At 47.2% G+C, this 22,397-nt stretch overlaps 6 protein-coding genes across 6 annotated transcripts; 2 read left to right on the top strand and 4 right to left on the bottom strand.

Annotated features, from left to right (window-relative positions):
* Positions 1-23: 23 nt before the first annotated feature.
* Positions 24-2,551, bottom strand: PEX2_040550 (Major facilitator superfamily domain, general substrate transporter; the record flags this gene model as incomplete). Its single annotated transcript, XM_016741330.1, has 13 exons — positions 24-136; positions 207-252; positions 306-345; positions 399-516; positions 570-836; positions 890-1,004; positions 1,064-1,496; positions 1,547-1,647; positions 1,727-1,782; positions 1,845-1,936; positions 1,988-2,119; positions 2,178-2,453; positions 2,517-2,551. The coding sequence occupies 13 exons, from the start codon at positions 2,549-2,551 to the stop codon at positions 24-26; spliced, it is 1,824 nt and encodes a 607-aa protein (XP_016599501.1).
* A 4,366-nt stretch (positions 2,552-6,917) lies between these two features.
* Positions 6,918-7,662, bottom strand: PEX2_040540 (Short-chain dehydrogenase/reductase SDR; the record flags this gene model as incomplete). The annotated part of the gene is made up of 2 exons (XM_016741329.1): positions 6,918-7,077; positions 7,130-7,662. The coding sequence occupies 2 exons, from the start codon at positions 7,660-7,662 to the stop codon at positions 6,918-6,920; spliced, it is 693 nt and encodes a 230-aa protein (XP_016599500.1).
* A 340-nt stretch (positions 7,663-8,002) lies between these two features.
* Positions 8,003-9,886, bottom strand: PEX2_040530 (Zn(II)2Cys6 transcription factor; the record flags this gene model as incomplete). The annotated part of the gene is made up of 1 exon (XM_016741328.1): positions 8,003-9,886. One exon carries the CDS (start codon positions 9,884-9,886, stop codon positions 8,003-8,005), a length of 1,884 nt encoding a protein of 627 aa, XP_016599499.1.
* Positions 9,887-10,438: 552 nt separating this feature from the next.
* PEX2_040520 (DODA-type extradiol aromatic ring-opening family dioxygenase) lies at positions 10,439-11,453 on the top strand (the record flags this gene model as incomplete). The annotated part of the gene is made up of 3 exons (XM_016741327.1): positions 10,439-10,478; positions 10,545-10,856; positions 10,957-11,453. The coding sequence occupies 3 exons, from the start codon at positions 10,439-10,441 to the stop codon at positions 11,451-11,453; spliced, it is 849 nt and encodes a 282-aa protein (XP_016599498.1).
* A 3,238-nt stretch (positions 11,454-14,691) lies between these two features.
* PEX2_040510 (Peptidoglycan-binding Lysin subgroup) lies at positions 14,692-16,784 on the bottom strand (the record flags this gene model as incomplete). Its single annotated transcript, XM_016741326.1, has 4 exons — positions 14,692-14,828; positions 14,909-15,064; positions 15,258-16,226; positions 16,304-16,784. The coding sequence occupies 4 exons, from the start codon at positions 16,782-16,784 to the stop codon at positions 14,692-14,694; spliced, it is 1,743 nt and encodes a 580-aa protein (XP_016599497.1).
* Positions 16,785-18,351: 1,567 nt separating this feature from the next.
* Positions 18,352-21,979, top strand: PEX2_040500 (glycoside hydrolase family 18 protein; the record flags this gene model as incomplete). The annotated part of the gene is made up of 3 exons (XM_016741325.1): positions 18,352-21,102; positions 21,166-21,675; positions 21,746-21,979. 3 exons carry the CDS (start codon positions 18,352-18,354, stop codon positions 21,977-21,979), a joined length of 3,495 nt encoding a protein of 1,164 aa, XP_016599496.1.
* Between the last annotated feature and the right edge of the window lie 418 nt (positions 21,980-22,397).

Genomic DNA, 22,397 nt, shown 5'->3' with positions numbered 1-22,397 from the left:
CATAGCATATTTATATTTCAAAATCATACTTCTTCTCTATCTTGCAGAGGTATACTCTGCCTATCGCGCTGGCGTGATAACCTCCCATAGAAGGAACTCAAGTGGTCCAGAGCATGTTCTTTTGTAGCTCGACGGACTGTGATATTGTCAGCATAGAATCACGACAGAGCAAACCCCTCCCAATTGGAGTAGGCATAAAACCTTACATATCGAGTCCATGTCCTCTAGTGAGACGTCCTTGGTTTCGGGGACCTGGAATAGGTATTAACACCAAGCGCAGCGTCAAAGAAATAGACAAGACCAACCAAAAAGAAAATCAAGATGAGTGCCAATAGGTTTAAGCCTCTATAGGATAGTCAGTATGTAGCCAGATGAAAGATTGGAAACAGTCATCTCACGAGAAGAAGAAGAGAAGATTTCCCTCGCCGTGAAACTTCCTGGTCAACTGAGGCACAAAGAGTACTAAAATCCCAAGCCCAAGGAAATTGACCATAACACTGAAACTCATTCCCACCTCTGCTATTTATTAGTCCACGATAATGGTAAAGCAAAGGGAAGGATCAATTTACCGCGCACGCATAGAGGAAACACCTCCGCACTGAATGTAAAAGGAATAGGCCCAGCACCGATGGAGTACGAAAAGACGAAAGGCAAACAGCTAAAGATTGCTACCAGGATTAACCGAGTATGGTGGGCCGCGATTTTGAAGAAGCCGCCCACTGCGATCATGCTTAAAAGCATCCCAACGAATGACCAAAGTAGGAGAGGTCGGCGTCCACGCGAATCAATAAAGATATATGCAGGTAAAGTGAAAAGAAAACTTGCTAGACCGAACGCTGTTTTTGCAAATTAGTCGAAGCTCTATCTGGCCATTGTATTGATCACCTACCAAAATTGAACCATTTGACGATTGTTAGAGAAGTAAACAAGGAATCACTCGCTTTGGTCGAGTCAGTCTGGTCGGTATGCAAAAGCGAGGACGAATAGAATGCCAAAACATTGATCTGTTAGTTTGTCAGTCCAGGACATAGAATATTCCAGACGTGTATATAGCAGAACTTACACCACATAGTTGTTGCGACAACATTACGATCAAAGCCGCCGTACAGGCTCTTCGGGTTCGCGAATTGGTGGCGAGATACTTCATCCGCTTGAAGAAATTGCTTCTTTTAATCCAATTTTGATAGGCGTAGATTTCTTCTCGCTCTAACCACCATGACTGCCCTTCGTCAGGATTCCATACTATGACAGCCTCAGTCTGAAGCTGAGCATGGATGTAATAAAGGTCTCGGGCAGCTTGGATAGATGTTCCTCGGAGCTCAAGGAGGCTTTTATATGCGTCGGCATATCGGTTCCTCTGTATCAGAAATCGCGGGGACTCGGGACACATAAATACCAAAAATAGAAGGACGATAGCGGGAATTATTGCGGTCGCCAAAAGTACTCTCCAGCTGTCCATTACAATCAATGCGCAGAAGAAACCGAGAAATATTCCACTAGAAAAAGGTTAGATAATGGCCTGTAAAGATAGTGCGAAAGAACGCACAGTGCATCGAAAAGTTGCCACATCATCAAGACTTTGCCTCGGTGTCTATCAGGTGCTGCTTCGGCGGCAAATATAGGGGCTATTGAAGCTTTCGATCCGATCTATTTGGATGGTAGCGTGTCAGATAGTTGGAACGAGAGGAACGAAAAGACATGAAAATGAAGAAAATAATCAGCATACCCCCACACCAAGAAGTACCCGACAGAGAAGTAGTGTCTTCCATGAATAGCAATGAGCTGTTCCTGTGTTCAATATCCGAGTCAGTCGCTTTCAGGCAAGCTCTGCGGTTAAATATTACCTATTACAAGGGCGACGCAGAAAACAGCCGCAAAGAAGAGCGCCGGGCGTCTTCCAAATCTTTCTTGGAGTGGATCGCTCAACCATGTCCCTCTATAGTCGTGGTTAGAGTCGGATAAAGAGTGAAATGTCCAGGATACATACATCAGGCTTCCCGAAAGCCACGGAGCTGCGTTGATGAATCCAATCAAAAGCGTATCACTATCAGTATCGAGGCCAAGGTCATCCTGCCACTTCAAGAGAGCGCTGCCATTGATTGTTGACTGCTGCCATCCCCTATCAAAGTTGTTAAAACCTTCCTGGGATACCAGTTTGATAAGGATGGTGGACATACTGTGTGATTGCCGCGCAAGCCGTAGCCATAACAGTAACAAGGAGACCCCTAGTTTGCAAGAACGACAGATATTCCTCCGAATTTTCCCTCCCTATGGTCTCCCACTCCGCAGAGGTAAGCCCGGGCGGGACATTGCGGAATCGCTGTTTGGCTAGTCTCGCACCGCTGATGAGGGTTTCCACATCGACAACACTTTCGAGCCCAAGATGGCTGTGGAATGCGGTGACATCGGCCTTTAATTGGGCAAAATCTAGGTGGTCGAGTGGGTTATCGATTCTGATTGATCAAAGCCATTAGAGGTTGTTTGAAAGACAGGGTTTAGGGGTTTTCATGTGTTACGTTGGCAGATTCGAAGGTTGGGCATCTCCATTCATCTTGTAGCCTTACCAGTCGGGCCGTTTGAAAACAATTAGAGATCCAGGTGTACAACGGAGCAAAGGAATAATTGGTGAGATCTTTGTGAGATGATTTAAAGCATGGATCCTGGTCCAGGTGTATAATTGTAAATCCCTCTTGCTGACTCAATCCAGGTCTGAGGAGATCTATAAGAGCCTCCTAATTTCCACATACCCTTTCTTACATATTATGATGGCAATTTTAGCCGCTAAGGCGCACGGAGCGTATTTGACAGTTGATCTGACATCTTTCAAAGAAGCGGACGGACCACACCGAAAGCCACCCCGCCTGTGATAGACTGCGCTAAACTCGAACTAGGAAGGAGAATAGAAGCTGAATGACCAGTTACAAAAGAGGCAAATCCCGGATATCTGCGGAGGTCACAGCTAGTACGGAGTATATTAGTCTTGATAGAATGTGATTCATCCCCGGAATTACCCCATGCTTACTGCGGCTATCTTTCTTTCTCCACGTGGATTTTCCTGCAAAATATGGCTTTCACGCATTTTAATACCAGATGTTAAATACCACATGTAAATAGATTCCCGTAATCCAGTGTATTTGCTTTTGTTTTACCCCTCACGAACACCTGCGGGTGAAATTAACCAAGGTGACGATATGCACCTATCAGCGTATGCCGCGTCGTAGCGGGAACCAAAAGATGCATTGGCGACCACGAGATGTCAGAGCCCATGCATGAGGAACAAGCTGGAAAACTAATCATTGGCCGAGTTTGAGCATCCCAGCCACAGTTGGTCTGACTTGAACTAACCCGGTGCTAGGCGTCTGATGACTTACATCAAATAAATTAACAGGGAATCCGTGAACTCTTGGCACCATCTTAGGGCTATACGAAGGGGCTCTTCGGGAGACACCGGATTTGGTACTATGATGTCGAGGTGATGGATCCTAATCCATTACATTAAATCTTACTTTTCTGGTCGTGGGTCCTAATTCACATTATACTGAACTATATTTTGCGCTTAGCCTCCAGATTCCAGTCAACACAGCCCCCAAAATGTCCTCCATCCGTCCACGAACTGGATCAGTCTCTACCACACTCAGAGAAGGAATAAGCGGTTATATTAGCCGGTCAAGGCTTGAGAGTAGGCTTTACGAGATATTCGGGCGCAATATCAAAGTTGAAGTGAGCATAACTCTGTTGTTCCCATAGACAATCATTTTGAAGGCTAAGCCATATCTTGCAGTACTTTTGCGGTCGAATTAGTTTCCAAGCACCACGAGAAGTTGAAGAGGTCAGTTTCCCATGATCTGAACATAATATTTGATTTTCTTTTTGCTAACAGTTATTTCTCTAAATCTAGCATGAGATAGCGTACGCAGATTTATCAAGCCCGACACTCTTGATGGTTGCTGATCTGATATTTGACTTGAACAGGGACCTCTGCGAAGATGAACGAGTTAACTGAGGCTGAAGAACCACATTTATACCATTTTTATTGAACTGATCGGCAATTGGAATTGTTTTCTTCTGAATGAATTTTTGTTTGTCTTGGAATCTGCCTTGCGCCCTACGTATCATAAATTTGTTCGTCCCTGATAGGAGCCAAGTGGCTGTACCCTCCCTACCCGGGCTGTGCCCTACCTACATCGGCGTTCCCGCCCCTATTCTCGGCATGAGCGTGATGGCAAAGAATATACCTGTTGGAATTTAGCTCTCATATGATTCTAGAAATGACCTATGTAACCCAAATCTCAGCCCTCTTATACAGGGGTATAATCTTCTCATTAGTCGGGCGTAGGTCGCCTGTATGTATTGGCCGGCTTGCTAGGATAATGTATCAATGAACTCTTAGCTTTGACGCCAAGGCGTTTCTTTTTTATTTTTTTTCTTTTTCTTACCACAGCCTGCAGTTGCAATTTGTATTTAAGCGTGATTTCCCTTCCATATTTCATAGCGATAATTCTAGTAACTATTTCATCAAAGCCTTCTTAAATCGCAGCCTCACTCTCTATAGGACTATAAAATGGCTATCCACGCAATCTACCCTCCATTTTGTCTTCCTGAAGATTTGGCCAGCATATCTATTTACCAGAGCAATGGTGAGTTTAATATTATGTGAACCAACTGATCGCAGGCTTACTTTTTGTGCCTTATAGTTGACACATCAGATAAACTCATTCCTATCATTTTTAACGACAACGGCTTATTCCAAGAACATATTACAACAACGCCACTTCCAAAATTACGCATTATGTAAGATTCATATGTTAATTTATAGATTATTCCCTCTTGGCTCATTCTGATTTATGTGGGATTTAGCTCCATACACTCCAAGTCATCGATCAAGCCACTCCAAATATCAAAGGATGCTCTACAGGTGCTCAAGGACACCTATGATATTGGCGATCAATTATGGGACTTGACTTCGACATTCGGAGACAAACCCATGAGTGCAGCTGTAGGTGAAGGAGCAATGAAAGTCCAGAGTGGCGAGAATGGTATTCAAGGTGGGCTATTCCCCAGATCGTATTCATGTGCCCAAATGACCTAAATAATATTTTAGATATCTCTTACAGACTCACTTTTCCAACAGCAGTGGGGGTTCACAGTTGGACTATGCGCCAAATGGCTGTTTTCCACCGCCATGACCCTAATGAACTTCAAAATCTCTGGATATTCTTTCATGTGGGCCGTGATACACCCATGCAGAAAGAAATCGAGCAATATGCATCACTATCCCGGCAGGGGCTACGCTCAGATCATGCCTGGCATACACTTCATTCTTCGGTTTTCGCTTCTTGTCTAGATAATTGGCGTTCCTACGTTAACAGCCTAGGAAGTGATGTGGATAGACATGTGGGTATCTATCATTACTCGCTCATTCGCTTGTCTGACTTTTATTTTAGACTGATAAATCGCTGGACTTTATTTTGAGAAACATCGATCACTTTTTGACTGCTGGAGGTGACAGCAACTTGACGGCGATTCACAACACACGTGACCTTCTATTGCCTATTTCATACAGATTGAGGGTTATACTAGACACTCTCACGAAGCTAGGTCTTTTAAGCAGTGTTCTAAGTTCACAGTATAGCAGCACAGACAATGGCTTTCAAAAACTTGTTACTTGTGTGGCATACCACAAAGATCGTCTAGAGGGGTGTGCTGTTGGGGTAGAAGTGCTAAAGGAGAAGGTCAAGGATATCTTAAACATGGTAAGCAGCAATACCCACAATATAGTCACTACGCCCCTTGCTGACAGACACGAAGACTACATTAGGGTTGGATTTCCGGATGACCCACCAGATGCTCGACCTCAACAACAGAATGGTTGAATTAAACAACCGCATGCTTAACGCCAATGAACAGCTACTCCAACTTGGAAGCAGTAGCTTTGTCGACAATGCAACAGTCAAGGTAGTCACTATACTGACGCTTATATACTTACCTGCAAGCCTTGTGTCGGTAAGAACTATATCCCAATACCCCAAAACAAAATTTGTTCTCACAAATTCATAGTCAATTTTCGGGATGAACTTGTTCAAGTTTGATGATGGGACAACTGAGGAATTCAGAGTGTCTAAGCAACTCTGGATATATGTTGTTGCCTCAATTATCTTAGCAATCATTACACTCGGCATCTGGTATCTATGGACTCACAAAGAGCAGGTTAGAAGGCGCAATTTCCGCTTGCTGAAGCGCGTGACACCGCATGAGGCTAAGGGAGATTTCGAGTGAGACTTGGCGAGCTGCGTGGGACTGGATACTTTGAAATTCTGTGTTGGCCAGTTCAGCTTGAGAAGCGTTGACTTTGGGAGGGGGGGGAATTCGAGTAGTGAATCTTTGAGATATAAGTATAGATAGACCGCGTTGCTTTTACTAGAACTAGATATTTTTGCGCTAATATTTCCATGCGCTCATATACTTGGTAGATAGGCTGTTTATGGCAGCGATAAACAGTGAGAAGGGGAATATATATAGACCAGTTAGCATCACAGGCATAGCTTTGATTGAAGTAACTTGTGGTTGCTAAAAACCCGTTGAAATATATCTACTAGATCTACATAGTACGTACATTCTTGCATTCGCGTACTAGCCCATACAGTTGTCCCGCCCTCTGACACCTACATACATTCGAGCCGTGACATTATGGAGTGGTATGCGCAGCAGCCAATAATATCGGATGGAATCAACAACGTGGGATGAATTGATTGATTGAGAACAATAAGGGCTATCTATGCGACAGACACGTTGAGGCGTCCTCGCTTAAGGAAGTGAGGCTCGGGGGTTGACAATAACCGAGCTCCAGGAAAATCCAAAGCTAGATACAAAACCCTAGATCATTCACGAAGGCGCCTTTTAGGGAAAAAGAACGCTTCTTAGAACTTAACATAGCCTTTTCCTTTAACAAAAGTTGCATGCCACGGCACTTCTTCGTCTCCGTTAGCGAGATCGGCGAAGAATCGCGCGTGTGCCTCGCCGTCAAGGCTCATACCCTTCATGCTACCATCGGCATTGCGCTCATCAGCATAGATGAAGCTATCGAAAGACATTAGCAAGAATATCAATTATAGACCAGAAGTGAACCCACCGGTAACCATGCCCAGAATACAGCGTATCTGCCGTGGCAACCCAATATGCAGAGGCGGATTTACCAATCCCCAAATTCAGCATCAGAGGCATCGGAACGACGACCACGTTCTGCATGTTGCCCGTAAAGATAAATAGCTTCTTCGTATCCTCTGGAAGATCCACCCATCCCTTCACAGCCTCTTGAGCGGCTGCATAGGCAGACACAGTGTTGACGTTGAGATCAGCGGCAATACTCTCTGCTGGGATGGAGAAGAGGGTGTCGTCTGTGGGTGGCGTCAGGGCCGCAGCGTTGTACACCACGACGCTAGGCGGGCTCTGAAACTCGGCTTTGACTGCATCAAAGACTGCCGAGATTGAGGAAGGGTTGGAGAGGTCTGCCTTGATAGATAGATAGCCCTCTGCAGTTTTGCCGCCTGAGGCACTCCTGGAAGCGACAGCTACAGAGTAGCCGGTGCTGGCAAACTGTTTAGCTACCGCAGCACCGACTCTGGGCCCGGAGCCAAGAATGAGGATCACAGGTTGTGCAGACATATTGCCTTAGAGAAATATTAAACAAAAGATTGATGTTCACCGTTCTTGCCTGTGCAGGTAAGTTGGATTCAAGACTCATCTGGTTCTGCTCCTGGGGGGTTTCGTGATTTATAGCCACAAGTGCCCACCCACCCACCATCTCATCTGACAAATCATGAGTAGCATGCTACTTTCTTTTCACAGGATCATTGGTTCTGTACCGATCCCATGGCCCGATGACCAAGGAACAACGTTCAGAGCGTCTTGTTGATCCCGCGCGGGTTGTGGGTCTGTCAGATCATTAGGTAAGCCCAGATATTCGGAGGCTGGTTAAAGTACACATGCTTCAGGCAACAACCCCTTATACCAGCAGTGGCACATAGCCCACGGTGCGTACGCATGCTGCAAAGTCCCAGTCGACCTCTAAAGCATCCCTACGCTCCCATACATTCTCCATTATCTCCAGCGCCTTCAGAGTTGCACCAAACAGCCGCAGCGGGACCAGCGCCTGGACCATTGAGCGCAGGAGACACTCCTCATCAGGATTAGCGAGGCATCCAACTATGCAGAACGGCCACACCATGGTCCGCAGCAGCACAGGCGCCGGTAACTGAGCAAGCAACTCTATCGTCCGTGTCACGTTCTCCCTAACGGTGGTGCTGCCAGGCTGCCACCCGGATACTACGACGGAGAGATAGACCAGTGCTGCGTGAGCCCAGATGCGTGTAACTACGGTGCTACCACCCCCCAGAGTTGATAGCACGTGGTGGTTGTAGAGCATGAAGGGGTCAACCGGGTTGGGAGTTCTGGGTGCGTGTGCTGCGGCGTCAAGGCGGGCGAGGTTTTCGACTAGTACCTGCTTGATTTCCATTGCGCGCGCCACCAGTTCCATCGTGTCGAGCTGCCCAGTCTTTCTGAGTGACTTCTTCCACGCGTCAAGTGCAGCTATCTGGGCAATCTGCAGCATCACCCAGTTCTCGCAGCCGACGAATTCTTCTAGGCTGAGAGCAGCTTTCCCGCCAGGGCCACCGGTGGTCAACAAAAGAGCGTGATACACCTGTAACCTCGGCGCTTCCTCAAGGCACGTGCTGACGATGATATCATCAACAAGTAGCAGTGCGGTGAAGAAGCGGAAAGCTGCCTGGTCAGAATTCCAAGCCCTGCTCTGCTGGACCTTCACGGTCCAAAGTGGGTCTCCCATCCGGGTCAGAATACCATGAAATGTAAGTAATTCTCCGTCCTCGTTCCCATCATTGGCACCACACCCTCGAACTCGGAAAATTTTCCTGAAGAGAACAATGGCTGCATCAAGATGCGTGTGGCAGTTCTCAAAGTTACCTGCACTGACCTCAAATTTCAGTAGCTGGATGACGCTACCCATAATTCGGGAAGTCTCGATTATTAGATCTTGCGCGTCACTGGACGTGATTCCTTCGAGCTCTCGCTGAAGCATCCTGAAAGTCACATCCGTTTGTCTCAGAAGCTTTTCCCAAGCGAGCGTCTTACAAAACTCGTGCCCCGAGGTGGTATTGTCCAAGGTGACAGACATAAAGTACGAGCTAAGGCAAAGAGTGGTGTGCCACATGGTTTTATTGCGCACAGCCAGCTCCATAACCCAGGAGCGCCCACCTTCAAGGAGTGGAGGTCTGTAAAAGGGGAACAAGAAGGGGAAGAAGTGATCGAAGTAAAACATGACAAAGTGTCGGTCACGCTCTGCGTCTGCTGATGCCTGACCAGCCGAAGTGTCTGCAAACAGCCTACCCAGTCCATTGTAGCTAGGCGTGGTCGCAGCCGAGTTATGGTGAGTATTGAAGTGGCTTGTTGAGGCTGCTCCGCCGTCAGACCATGTATACGTAGAAGTGTGAGTCGGACTCGAGCATGAAGAGGGATCACCGCCAATGTGCGTACGCGATTCTGGGTCTCTTGGCCGATTAGGCAACCCCAGCATATCCAACTCAACGTCAGAGAAGCGAGTGGCATTCTCTTCCATCTGTGTGGAGACCATGGGTGTTTCCAGGACGTCCATCGAGTGGGGCCGGCGGCGGCGCGCGGCCGCTCTCTTGACCTCGTGCTTGACCTCCTCGGCCTTTGCTATCTGCTCAGCACCCCCGTCCATCCATGCTGGTTTTTCCTCGCCATAGTAGCAGGTGATTTGCAATGCCGAACAGCTTCTGCACTCCGGTCGCACCTCGTCGCACTTCTTGCGCCGTAAACGACACGTCCAGCAGCCGTTATAGCTCTTCATTGGGGTCGCACCAGACTCAACACGCTGAAATCTTAGTTAAAATTTACTCAAGCCTCAAAATCCCCGCAGTGCTGCTAGCAGATACGATACCGACACTTAATTTTGCGTAGGACGTCGAGCGAATGATGGGATGGTTCAACCAAGGCTGTCGCACCGCGCGGCATGACTAAGCGGGAGCGTTACGGGTATCCACATTTCCAAGCCGAGTCACCAGGGAGGATTCCCCAATGTCTTTCCCCCGCCTCTCGGGCGTTGTCTAGCATGTATTCTAACTCATTCAATGTACATAATACGTAGCGCGCGGCATGGAATTTTTGAGAGTGGACATATGGCAAGACTTCCATCACTGTCACTGGATGAGAGCACTCCAAAGCGGACCAATAATTCGCCTGACAAAGTGAAGTGTGGGAGCTGACTGAAATGTTGGGCTGCATTTGAAATCCTGGAGCCGGCCTATTTAGGGAAAGGGATATCCAAAGGCGGTTCTATGAGCGGACCCAAACAGCCATCTTTCTATCTTTCCATCTCCCATTCGAAAATTCAGTATTCACCATGGTACGCGCCTCAGTGGTCTGTATATCACACGGAGGAGGTAGGCTTTCAATTCCTCATGTGCGACAAGACTAGCAAAGCAGGTGAACTAATTATCTTTGTACAGGCCCCCTTCCTGTAATCGGTGGACCCGGTCATGGAGACATCATCCATTCCCTAAAAACCCGAGTCCCTAAGATCCTCAAGCTTGGTACTCCAGAAGCCCCGCGAGGCATCGTCTGCGTGACTGCCCACTGGTCTGAACGTCAACCTACCGTCTCATCCGCTAGCCACCATGACCTCTACTATGACTATGGCGGTCTCCCAAGTGAAGCTTACAGCCTGAAGTACAAGGCCAAGGGGTCGCCTGCCATCGCGGAAGATGTCAAGAAGGTTCTTGCGGAGGAAGGTTTGGCACCTATTCTCAATATGAAACGAGGTAAGTCGGGATACCATGTTCTAAATGCCGCTTCTGCAATTACTAGCTGCCCAGGGAAGCAGGGAGCGTCAATGACAAGCTAACAAGTGGATTATGGTAGGTTGGGATCACGGTGTCTTCATCCCCTTCATGCTTATCAATCCGGCTGCGGACATACCCATCATTCAGTTGTCCATCCTCGCGTCTGAAGACCCGGCTCAACATCTCCGAATGGGTCGCGCCCTTTCAAAACTTCTCGACTCCAACATTGCAATCTTGGGCTCTGGCTTCGCATCTATCCACAACAATAGCAAAGTTGTTCCGTTGATAATTAACGATACTAGGGCATCTGCAAAGCTGATCAAGGGCGTAGGCGAATGGAATGCAGCGCTGACAGCTGCAGTCACAAAGGAGAGAATGGAAGATAGGGCAAAGGCACTGGAGGGCTGGAGGGGTTTCGCTCATAGCTATGAGATGCATCCGCCAGGTGCTGCCGACCATTTCATGCCTTTGTTGGTGTGTGCGGGTGCGGCGAAGGACGAGGTAGCTGGGACGTACAAGGATGATTTCTTCGGGGTGGATATTTTGACGTATTATTGGAGTGATATCCATGTTTGAAAAGAAGGCAAATGCAGAAGCGTTGGTCAGTAAATCCCGTGGACGGGTCTTTGATTCCACTACATGTCGAAGCCATTTTCTGCTCTTTTCTTTATAGTGTCGAACTGGGGAGTAGAGCAGTAAGGAGACCAATGGGACTTGAAAGCCCAGAAAACAAAACCACAACTAATTGTATTCTATGGTAAATTGACCTTATACAACTCTTGACTCCTTCTATATGATGCTTACGCCAGTAAGCACCCAGCGGCCAACCACACTTTCGATTGCCAAGCTCTACAAGGTCAAAATTTGATTAGCCCCGTCGTCCAGGAAAGAGAGTTTGTCAATTCAGAAAACATGGGCTAAACTTGCCACAGTATCATCAAATCGCGCTTGATACGGGGGAACGGACATTTTGTATCTGTCTCTGTGACTGCAGATATGAAATCCGGCGCACTCTTCATACAGAGTATTCGGTTACGGTGCGGCTTTTTCGCCTCCGCGATATCCTCGAAGCCCCAGTTGTCAGGTGAGACTTCCACTCTGATCCCACGAGGAAAACCTTCGGAACAGGCAAGCCATGGCTGTCTGGAAGGCTAGATCATTGGCCTTCCGGATATGATTATGGGTGCTGCAGTCTTCTTCGCCATCCCTTTTGCGATAGGGCCATTGGTTGCATGTGCTCCAGTCCAAAAGGTCGAATGGGACAAGAATATCGTAATGCAGCTCTCGAATCCAGCAGCGCCGTGTAGCATGATGACCGGATGTGAGTTCCTGAAATGTCGTGAGAGAGATTCCAGGTTGTCTACCTTGTTTATGGTCTTCGTCACTGTAAACCACCAACTTAAAGTAGATGAGGGGCTCAAAAGCCGTTTGTGAGAATCGGCACACAGAAGCACACGGGGCCAAGGGAGTGTCATCGTATTTTAGAAGATTCGCAATCTGAGTTAACAGTTCCAGGGGTAGCTTTTTTGCCATTTTGCCGGCAAGGTGGCTCGGTGATTTGGTGGAGAATAATGATGAGAAACGCAATTCCTACAGAGTGATTTTTCAATGTATAATATGCGATATAATATATTATATTATATGATATGATTTATGACAGGGAAAGGAAAAAGAGGGATTGGTATTCTCTACAAAGGCTAGCTGACTAGTTAGTTAACGTATTTCACAAGCGGGCCGGCCACACAGTCAATCAATCAATCAATCAATCAAAGTTCAATTAACCTGTTGCAGTCTAACTAGTTACGTATGACTATGCAGGCGCTTCTTCTAACTAAAGCAAGAACTCAAGGCTAAACGCCGAGTATTAGAGAGTATACAGATGCCGTAAAGAGTGTGGAATCAGCCCATTCCTATAACCCGTAAATCCCGTAGATACAAACCTATACTCAACCCCATATGTAAGAACTTATTCAATGATTACCGTGGAGTAAACTACGACATTGCCCATAGACGGGCTAGTAGGCACCCGTGGACTGCCCAGAGGCCTTATATAAGCGGGCAATACCCACTATAGGCATGCCCATAGACGGGCCTACCCTTGGGGCCTACCGCCCATAGACATCGTAGGCGCCTATAGGCCTTTTTAGTAAGTAGAATTCCTTAACCTTGTGACTTATATTATTTATACATTTTACCCCCACATTTTTAAGTAATTTGATTATATAATATAGATAGTAGTAGCATTTATATATAGTAGTAGACTGCGACAATGCCCGTTAAAGTAGAGACACTTTTAGCGTCGCCAAGACATCGGCGGGGCACTCTTGGTAAAGTGGATACTGCCAAGAACTAGTTATGTACATAAAATAGCCTAATAGGGTAATTTTTGCATCAATTTTGCATAACGGTGGGCGATGGGCGTCAAATTTCAAAATGCCCACGGGCCGTGGACACTTCCTAGTGCCCATGGACGGGCGATGTCGCAGTCTAATTTTGACTATACCTTGCTATACATGAGATTTCCGTCATAAATTGTATATTAAGCTTAGTTAGTTATGCCTAAGCAGATTGTTAAATAGTGGAATTTTGTCATTTTAGTTAGAGTCATATTCATCTGTCATTTTTACCATACATTGCTATATATGAGATTTCTGTCATTAACCATGATCAATCTAGAAGGTAAGTGGAGCAGAAGTCCACAGGTAAGCTAGCTGACTAAATTGGAGCGTAAATCCCAATCTTCTGGCCATCCGCACCGAAGCATTCATCCATTATGAACACACAATTTCTTCTCGCAGGTGGGTTCGTTACGCGGTTTTCCGTGTCGGGAAATTTCCCAATATGCCCCAACGCAGCTTTACGAAGCGAAATCTGGAGAGTGCGACGAACCTGAATACAACATGCCATGAATGGTGACTGTATTGCTGAAGAGACTTTTAAGTGATCTAGTCGCTGAGCTGATATGATCACGAAGCTAATTGCCCGTCTCGTCCCAAGTGTACACGTTGTGAAATTCACGAACAGGTAAGCTATAACAATTCTTCCAACTGGTTCCAGCCTTGCTGACTCGGATCGTACAACAGGAGGAGGCCCCCTCATTTTCCCGTCACTCGAGTTGAATGTGAAGCGAGAAAATAACTTGTCTGTTCGAGCTCTCCTACCAGGTTAATTTTGGTCATATCAGCTACGAACCGAGAAGATTAGGCCGTTTATACCGAGGCACCATCACAGCCGAGCCAACTAAAGAGCCAAAAAAATACCGTCCGATACCGTCCCATCTGACCTTACTCCGCGTTGTTCAGATATTCGATGTATACGAACGAGCGGAAACGAACTAATCCGAAATACACGAAGCTGTATCAAGTGGGTGTCAGAAATATCTCCTTTGGAACATATGTCTGGTAGATTTGGATTCCAAGCACCCATTTCTCTATCAAAGCCCAAGAAATATCCAGAAAGTCGCGGTCAGTTATCTATGAACTATATGTGGCTCGTATGTGGCCTCTTACGTATTTGAAGTTTGACAGCATGCATGGATGTTCGTCCTGTTTGGGCCCCGAGGCCTCTGAGAATTTACTTCACCTCATGAAACTGAGAAATAGCGTTACGACTGGTCTTTGCCCTGTTAAGACAGGGAAATTAGGGGGATGTCAGTACAGCACTCCCCATACCCGACGGATACACTACCGAGATGAGACTGGAGGGAAGATTGTACGTATTAGCCATTTGTCTCGCGGAAGATAAAATTTTATAGGCAATGGAATATATCATAGATCTATCTTTTCTTCGCCCCCACAAAGAACAATTTAACCAATTACGAAACAGAGACACAGTATGCTTCATCGGCCCAGAATCCAGTGGTACAGTCAGAAGAGACAGCTGGGTTCCAGGAGAGGAACTGTGCAGCTGTGATGCTGTGCTTTGTTTCAACGGTGGCGCAAGTATCGCCAGCTACATGGGGTGAAAGATGTTAGTTGCATACTCACCTACAGTTGGGGAATGGAAAGGGAATGAAAGAAGAGAGAACTTACATTGCGCAACATAGTACTCGATGCAGTTAGCTGGAATACCAGATTGGGTTGCAGCTGGTGGTGTGACAGTGGTGGATGTAGAGTTTGAGGTCAGAGGTGTGCTGCTACTGATGGCAGTCGTAGCTGCTGGTGTGCTACTAGCTGTAGTGCTGCTCGCTGACACACCAACGCAGTAGTCCTCTTCTAGCCAGAGGCCACTGGTACAGTCGGATGAAACGGCAGGGTTCCAAGCGAGGAACTGAGCGCTTGTGATGCCAAACTGGGTAGCGATAGAGGCACAAGTATCGCCGGCCATAGAGGTGTTAGTATAATGCGAGTATTGAAACCGGAAAGGAAAATAGATACGTACACTGAACCTCGTAGTATGCGTCACAATTGGAGTCGATACCTGTCTGGACTGGCCATGTAGGAGATATGGCTGCAGTCACCGTTGAAATACTAGTGGTGTTAGAACTGTAGTACTCCCAGTTAGTCAAGGGGTCAACACAATAGGCATCCCCAGTGACGAGATCGGAGTCGCAGGTGGTGTAGTTTAGCGAGGGATTGGCATCGACAAAAAGGTGCATGGCAATCGAATTGGAAAGACAAATACTCGAGCAATTGTATCCCAAGCTCGCCTCGTTGACAAACCATGCACCACAATCAAGGGTAGATCCTATGGCTACCGTGACACCAGTCGGTGGGTCCACAATATCGGTCGCATCGGAGGAAGAGGTAGTGGTCAGCGCTTGGCCTGTGTAGTTTCCACCTGGAGCAGAGGCACATAAAACCGAGCCCCAGTGGGGATCAGGTGAGACTAGGTTCGAGCAGTTCCAGGTCAGCTGGGAATTCCAGTTGATGACATCCGAGAATGAGATGAAGTTGGACACCGCCACGCTGGCGCATGTGTCGTTGGATTGCACAGAATAAAGGTCGGTGCATGTAAGAGGTAGGCACAGGCTGGTACCAGTAATGATGTCTGAGCAATTGAGGATATTTGGGTTGGTATAGAACAGAGTGGCCGCGGAGACGCCCTGGGCCAACGCGATTGAGTCACAGGTGTCGCCGTCCGTAGTAATATAGGTATTACCAGATAGACACGTAGATGTGGTGGCCGGCAATGACGCATTAAAAACGCTAGTGGTAGCGTTGAAGTCCGTGACTGTGAGGTTGCAGGTGTTTGCAACGTATTTATACTCTGACTCGAAGTCATCATTGTAAGCACTCGAATAGGCATCCGCCTGCATCATCTCGAGCTTCTTCACATAGCAGTATGAGCACAGATCCGTAGTAGCGATGTCTGCCTGGGAAGTGACATTGTCAAATTTGGCAATAACGTCTAAGTAGAGATAGAGGCTATAGTTAGCACGTTGACGCTGCTGAGTAAACGCAAATCAAAGAACGAGATCTTCTCACCATTGCAGTTTTGGCCGGTCGTTAGATCCACAAAGCAGGACTGATTCCAGCTGCTCCAGACTTGACCAATAAGAGACAAGTAAGAGATACCAGCAATAAGCTCTGCAGAGTCTCCGCAGCTAGTCGACACCGAGTCGTATAACTCCGCGATTGAAGCTTCGCAGGTAGACGCGCAGATCAGGTCTGTCAATGTCTCATTGTCCAAGCTTCCAATGTATCCATCGGTCATCACAGATGAAATCTCATCATCACAGTCAACCGTAGCATACAATGCATCTTCACAAGTCGATGACAGGCCCAAGCCAGACAGAGTCCCGTTAGGGAAGAATGCCACTCTTGCAAAGTTTGTACTGTTGGTGTTCACTGCACGTGTGTGAGCAATTTGTTTAGCGGCATGAAGCCTCCCATGAGAAATTGAATGGAAATTTCCTGCAGCGAAGTAGGATGCCACCCCCAGAAACGATACAAATCGATTTCTCATGTTTGATATGCTGAGCTATACGATGGTAGTCAGACCAAGAACAAAAATCAGATTAATGCACTCAAGACTGCAAGGACTAGAAGGACTTCATACCTTAAAAATAGGCCCGGAGCAAAGCACCCTATTGAGCTTAATCTATTCTCATCTGGTTTGCAATTTGCGACCCAATGTGACTGGCAAAGCAGCCTAGCTACGCTAGGGTAGACCTCATCTCCGAAGCAATCCGTAACGCGTATGCCTTCATCTATTCTCACCTAGTAGAGATGCATTATGGATCCACTTCTTGCCCCGGTGCACCGATGTCCACAGTTATTATTGAAATTTTCCTGTACTGTACAGGTATCCTATTGTCATAACATGTCCGGGCTCAGGTACAAGCCTCGTTCTCCCATCGTCTTCCTCGGATGAATCCCAATCTAACCATGATCCATCGATATCAACTTAAGTAGCAGCAAGCCTAGCTGGTAGGGGCCAAAACCAGCACGATCAAAGTTTCACGCCCGTGGTTGACCTTTTCTGTCAAAGTCTAAGGTTGAATACATAATTGAAACCGGGTATTATACCTTGATCATCCTGCGACTTCGAGTACCAGGCATACCATATATTACATTTAGTCATTTTTACCACTCAGATTGTTGAAATAGCGGGTTTTGTCATTTTATTTAGAGTCATCCATATCTGCCATTTTTACCATACATTGTCGTACAGCTAGATTTCCGTCATTTTCTTCCCCACTACATTGATATCTCGGCCACCCGAGAGATGTTAGCTAGGCCCGCTTTGAGGGTCACAACAACGCCTTTCACGAGCTAAAGTGAGACACTTCATTTGCCATCCACTTACGCCTCCCAACTAAGCTCATTTGCTATAGCGCTAAATTATTTTCCTGTATCGTCCACGCGACGATGGCGCCTCATACCTCTAGAAACGGGTTCTAAAGAATATACCCCTCAAATGCTACCAGGGAATATTCACAATCTAGAAATTCACCTCGAAAAAAGGATTCAAAAGAGCTTTCGAAGAGGCTTCAATATACCGAGGATAAATACGCATACAAAGCAATTAAAAGACTATAATGATGCGGCTTCCAGAGAACATTGTTCGAACCGGATAATCCAAGCAACAGCCCTTGTTCGCCCGAAAGCACTAGGAGTGGCCATGGCTTAGCCCAATCACTAGCGTCTTTTGGTTCGAATACAAGATATCCATCGTGTGTAATGTATCGCATGAGCTGTATCCTCTAATGTACTGTGGTATATTGGTGAATTGGGATGGCACTATATTACGCATACATCTTTGTACTTGACTTGGATACTAGTATATAATCTACCAAAGTGCCGTAACAAATCGGTCATGCTTTCAAATGACCCCTCTACAATGAAGAAGTAGTGTTGGCCCTGCATTCTATCCTCGCTTCTCTCTCATCTCTGTCACTTCTCTCGCCGCTTTTAATCTCTCTGCTCTCTACTCTCCTTCTATTCTTTCTTTTCTTGCATCCCAACATTCACTTATCAACCCATTGCTATATATCCCTATCGTTGAGGCGGATTTACTTCGCTGAAGCAATATGTTAGCAGGAGTGGGCTTGGCGCTCCTCGCTGGCCTGGGATTTCTCTCTTCTGCGATTGCAGATACCACCTGTAGTGCAACAGTGCCATGTGAGATCGGATGTTGTGGCCAGTATGGAGTCTGTGGCATGGGTCCGAGCTACTGTGCATCCGATGTGTGTATCAACAACTGCGACGCCAAAGCCGAGTGTAATCCTGGAAGTTGGGCCTCGGAATATGTCAACTCAACCAATTGCCCCCTTGATGTCTGCTGCAGCAAGTATGGCTTCTGCGGGACGACTGAAGAATTCTGTGGCAATAAGACCGTATCTGTACCATCTTGTGACGCGAGCAGCCAATCGATCACACGAGTGATTGGCTACTACAACTCGGCTGCCGCAACTCGCAGTTGCGGAGGCATGGCTCCCTACTCTGTGCCCCAGGGCGTCTACTCCCACATCTACTTTGCCTTTGGAAATATCAACCCGGATACCTTTGAGGTTATTCCTATGGAACCAAGCGATGAAGCCCTGTATACGCAACTGGCAGCGTTGCAGCTACGCGATCTCGACCAGGAGTTATGGATCTCAATTGGTGGTTGGGATTTCTCAGACAGTGATCAGGCAACAGCTACCACCTTTTCCGATCTTGTCGCCGCGACTACTACCGAGCAAAATGTCTTCTTCACATCTTTAATCAATTTCATGAGTACGTATGGATTTGTGGGAGTGGACATCGACTGGGAATATCCTGTCGCCAGTGATCGCAATGGCCGTGCGGCTGACTACAAGAATTATCCCACTTTTTTGGCCAATCTCAAGAAAGCCTTGTCCGACTACAAGTACGGACTCTCTATCACACTTCCAACCAGTTACTGGTACCTGCAACACTTTGACCTCACGGCGATTGAGCCTTCAGTTGACTGGTTTAATGTCATGACTTACGATCTTCACGGAACATGGGACCTCAAGGATATTTGGACCGGGCCCTACTTGGATGCTCACAGCAATCTGACTGAAATCAAATCTGCTCTTGACCTTTTGTGGGGAGTAAACATCACGGCATCCAAAGTGAATCTCGGGATGGCCTTTTATGGTCGCAGCTTCACCATCGAAAGCTCCTCATGCTCCACACCAGGATGTGAATACCTTTCCGCTGGAACTGCAGGCAATTGCAGCCAGTCCGCAGGAGTCCTATTTAACAGCGAGATTGAGGCATTGATCAGTGATCAAGATCTCACACCCATTCTATACCAGGATGCCGCAGTCAAAACGATTACCTGGAATACTGACCAGTGGGTCTCATTCGATGACGAGGAGACCATGAAGCTTAAGGCTGAGTACGCCAAGTCTGTCTGTTTAGGTGGTGTCATGGTCTGGTCGATTGATGAAGATGATGACTCGCACACTTATTCGAATGCACTCGCTGCCGCTCTCGGAAACAAGGTCAACCTCAACACTTCCACTGGACTGTCTCTCACAGTCTCTGAAAAGTCCACGACGACAAGTAGCGGGTCCTCGCAGTCAAGTTACTGTCGATTCATTAATTGTGGCGAGACATGCCCCAGCGGGTTTTCCGAAATCACCCGCGAGGATAACAAGAAGCAACTCATGCTGGACGCTACCGAGTGTCTGGTATCGGGGTTACAGACTTTGTGCTGTCCAACCTCAAGCACCCTTCCCACTTGCCAATGGCGAGGATTCAATGGAGGAAAGTGCAAAGGAGGGTGTGATGATGGTGAGGCTGAAGTAGGCACTATCACTTCCGGTTGCCGCTCTGGCTACCAGTCTGCGTGCTGTACAATCACCGATTCCACAAAGCCCTGGTCTGAGTGTGCTTGGACATCAAGTTGTGAGCCTGATGACACTTGCCCGTCTTACTATGACAAATTTGTGGTTGGTTCGCGCCAGGGCTGGGGTGGTCGCAAAACGTGCACCGGCTCAAAGACCTACAACTACTGCTGCAAATCTTCAATCCCGAATGCTTTCACCAACTGTGCCTGGACTGGTCATGAGGTACAATTTGTCAACACGGCATATTGCACCGACGCTTGCCCATCAGGATCAATTCGGATTGCTGAAGAAAGTGTTGCAGTATTTATGGGCGCCAACCGACCGGGTAAGACGAAGGGATCGCAGCCTTGCTATTTCGGAAACGAGGCCTACTGCTGCAATGGTACAACCAGTACCAGTTCGACGCGCTTAAGCTCCACAAAATTTGCAGACGAGACAGCATACGAGTTCCACTATTACCTCAATGCATGGCTCTCTGAGCCTACCTGTAGCTCAGCTGAACAGCACGAATACTATTCAAGCCTTTACAAACGGAATGTATTTGAGCGCTCCTCTTCTTTCTCCAAATCGATGAGTCAAGATTTGGTTTACGCCTATGCCTTGAAGTATCTAGTGATATGGATCACCTCCTCCAGACCACGGGCGGATCTAACTGCAGACTTCAACAGCTTGATGTCAACCTACGGGTACGAAGATGAAGCTGCCAATATCACGACTTTGACCGACACGTTGTATGCGTACGGCAGTTGGACAGGGACTCCTGTGTGGGATCCTACGGCTCTGCTTGCTCAAACTCTTTGCAACATTGCTAGGTCCGCAAATGGCGTGGAAAGCCTAGGCGCCGCCAGCGAACTACTATGTGAAATTCAATCTTCATCGTCCATCAGCAAGCGGATGCTTGATGGACTCAGCGAGAATACTCACTCCGAAAACGGCGACCAGCCTACAGTCATCACTGCCATAAGAGGAGTCATTAATGTGAGTAAAATGTCACCCTCACTAAATGTGATCCTAGTCATCTAACGGTTGATGTACTATTAGGAAGACTTGACATTTCACTACGCGCGGTGGATCCAGCCTACCAGTGAGTCACAAGGCTTCGCGCAGGTAATTCTCGAATTGGCGTTTTGGATCGGACCTACGCCTGGTGTCACACCGACCGCGGAGATGCTCGAAACGTACGGTGACAGTGGTGATACCGTCCACCCGGATCTTTGGATTGTCTTCCATCTCCATATCCCACGCTCCAGGGAGACCTTCCATCAAAACTACACGGTGACTGGAGGTATGGCTCTAGGAGTTTCGGCAATGGGCGTCTATCACAGCCAGACGATGCATTCCCTAGGGCGCAATGCCGATCCTAGGGCCGAGTTCCGATATTCGAGCACGTACCCATCATATAACTCGGGCGACATGGAGAACTACAATGGGCGTACTCAATCACTTCGATGTCCCGACAGCAGCCGCTGGTATATCGGTCTCGACTCTACGGAACACCTGACGACGTCACAGGGACTCCCGTTAACATATGCTACGGAGCTCAACGAATTTGTAAGTCAGAGTCGAAACTTGATGTATTCACATTACAGAGAGCATACATAGGCTAACTCTTGACCTGAAGGGCATGTGGCTTGCGACAGAAGGTATCCTCACAAATGTCAACCTACAATACCTCTGGCCAGGGCTTAGTCGATTCCCCCAAGATGCCAGCCTCGCCTCCAACGAATGGACCATGGTGCCTCCCAGTGGCTCTTCCCTTTTCAACCCTGTTGCTGACGCATTCAATGTAAATTGGGGACCAGATGATACCACGGTGGATATCCAAGGCTCAACGTCTGATTACACGAAGAAATGAATAGAACAAACCTGTGATAGTCAGCCCTTGCTAAGCTCTCGGTTTAATCTCAGCTCACTCCTATTCTACCGCCAGTTCATTCAGCTGTCCGTCTCTCCTGATCTTTTTATATTTCCTCTCTTTCTCTTCTTCCTTGTGTTCCTCTTCATATGACTACCTGCTTTGCTTTCGGTGATAGAACTAACTAGTAGGAGTGAGTACTCAGGAATAACAACGCAGGATAGTAGATTGTAGGCTATTCTAGTACCATTAAAGATAATCATCTACAGACGAAGGTGATAATTAAGTCATCAAACATGACTTGCAGCACACTTAGGCATATCTCATCTTGTCATACTTGACGGAGAGGAGTTGTCAGCTAGGGCGTTTAAATACGCGAGCGTTTCCGAACAATACAATCTAGCCGTAACAACCATAC

This window comes from Penicillium expansum (assembly GCF_000769745.1).
Source record: "Penicillium expansum strain MD-8 chromosome Unknown contig132, whole genome shotgun sequence".
Taxonomy (NCBI): Eukaryota; Fungi; Ascomycota; class Eurotiomycetes; order Eurotiales; family Aspergillaceae; genus Penicillium; species Penicillium expansum.
The sequence above is the reverse complement of the archived record's forward strand: the minus strand, read 5'-3'. Positions and strand labels throughout refer to the sequence as shown.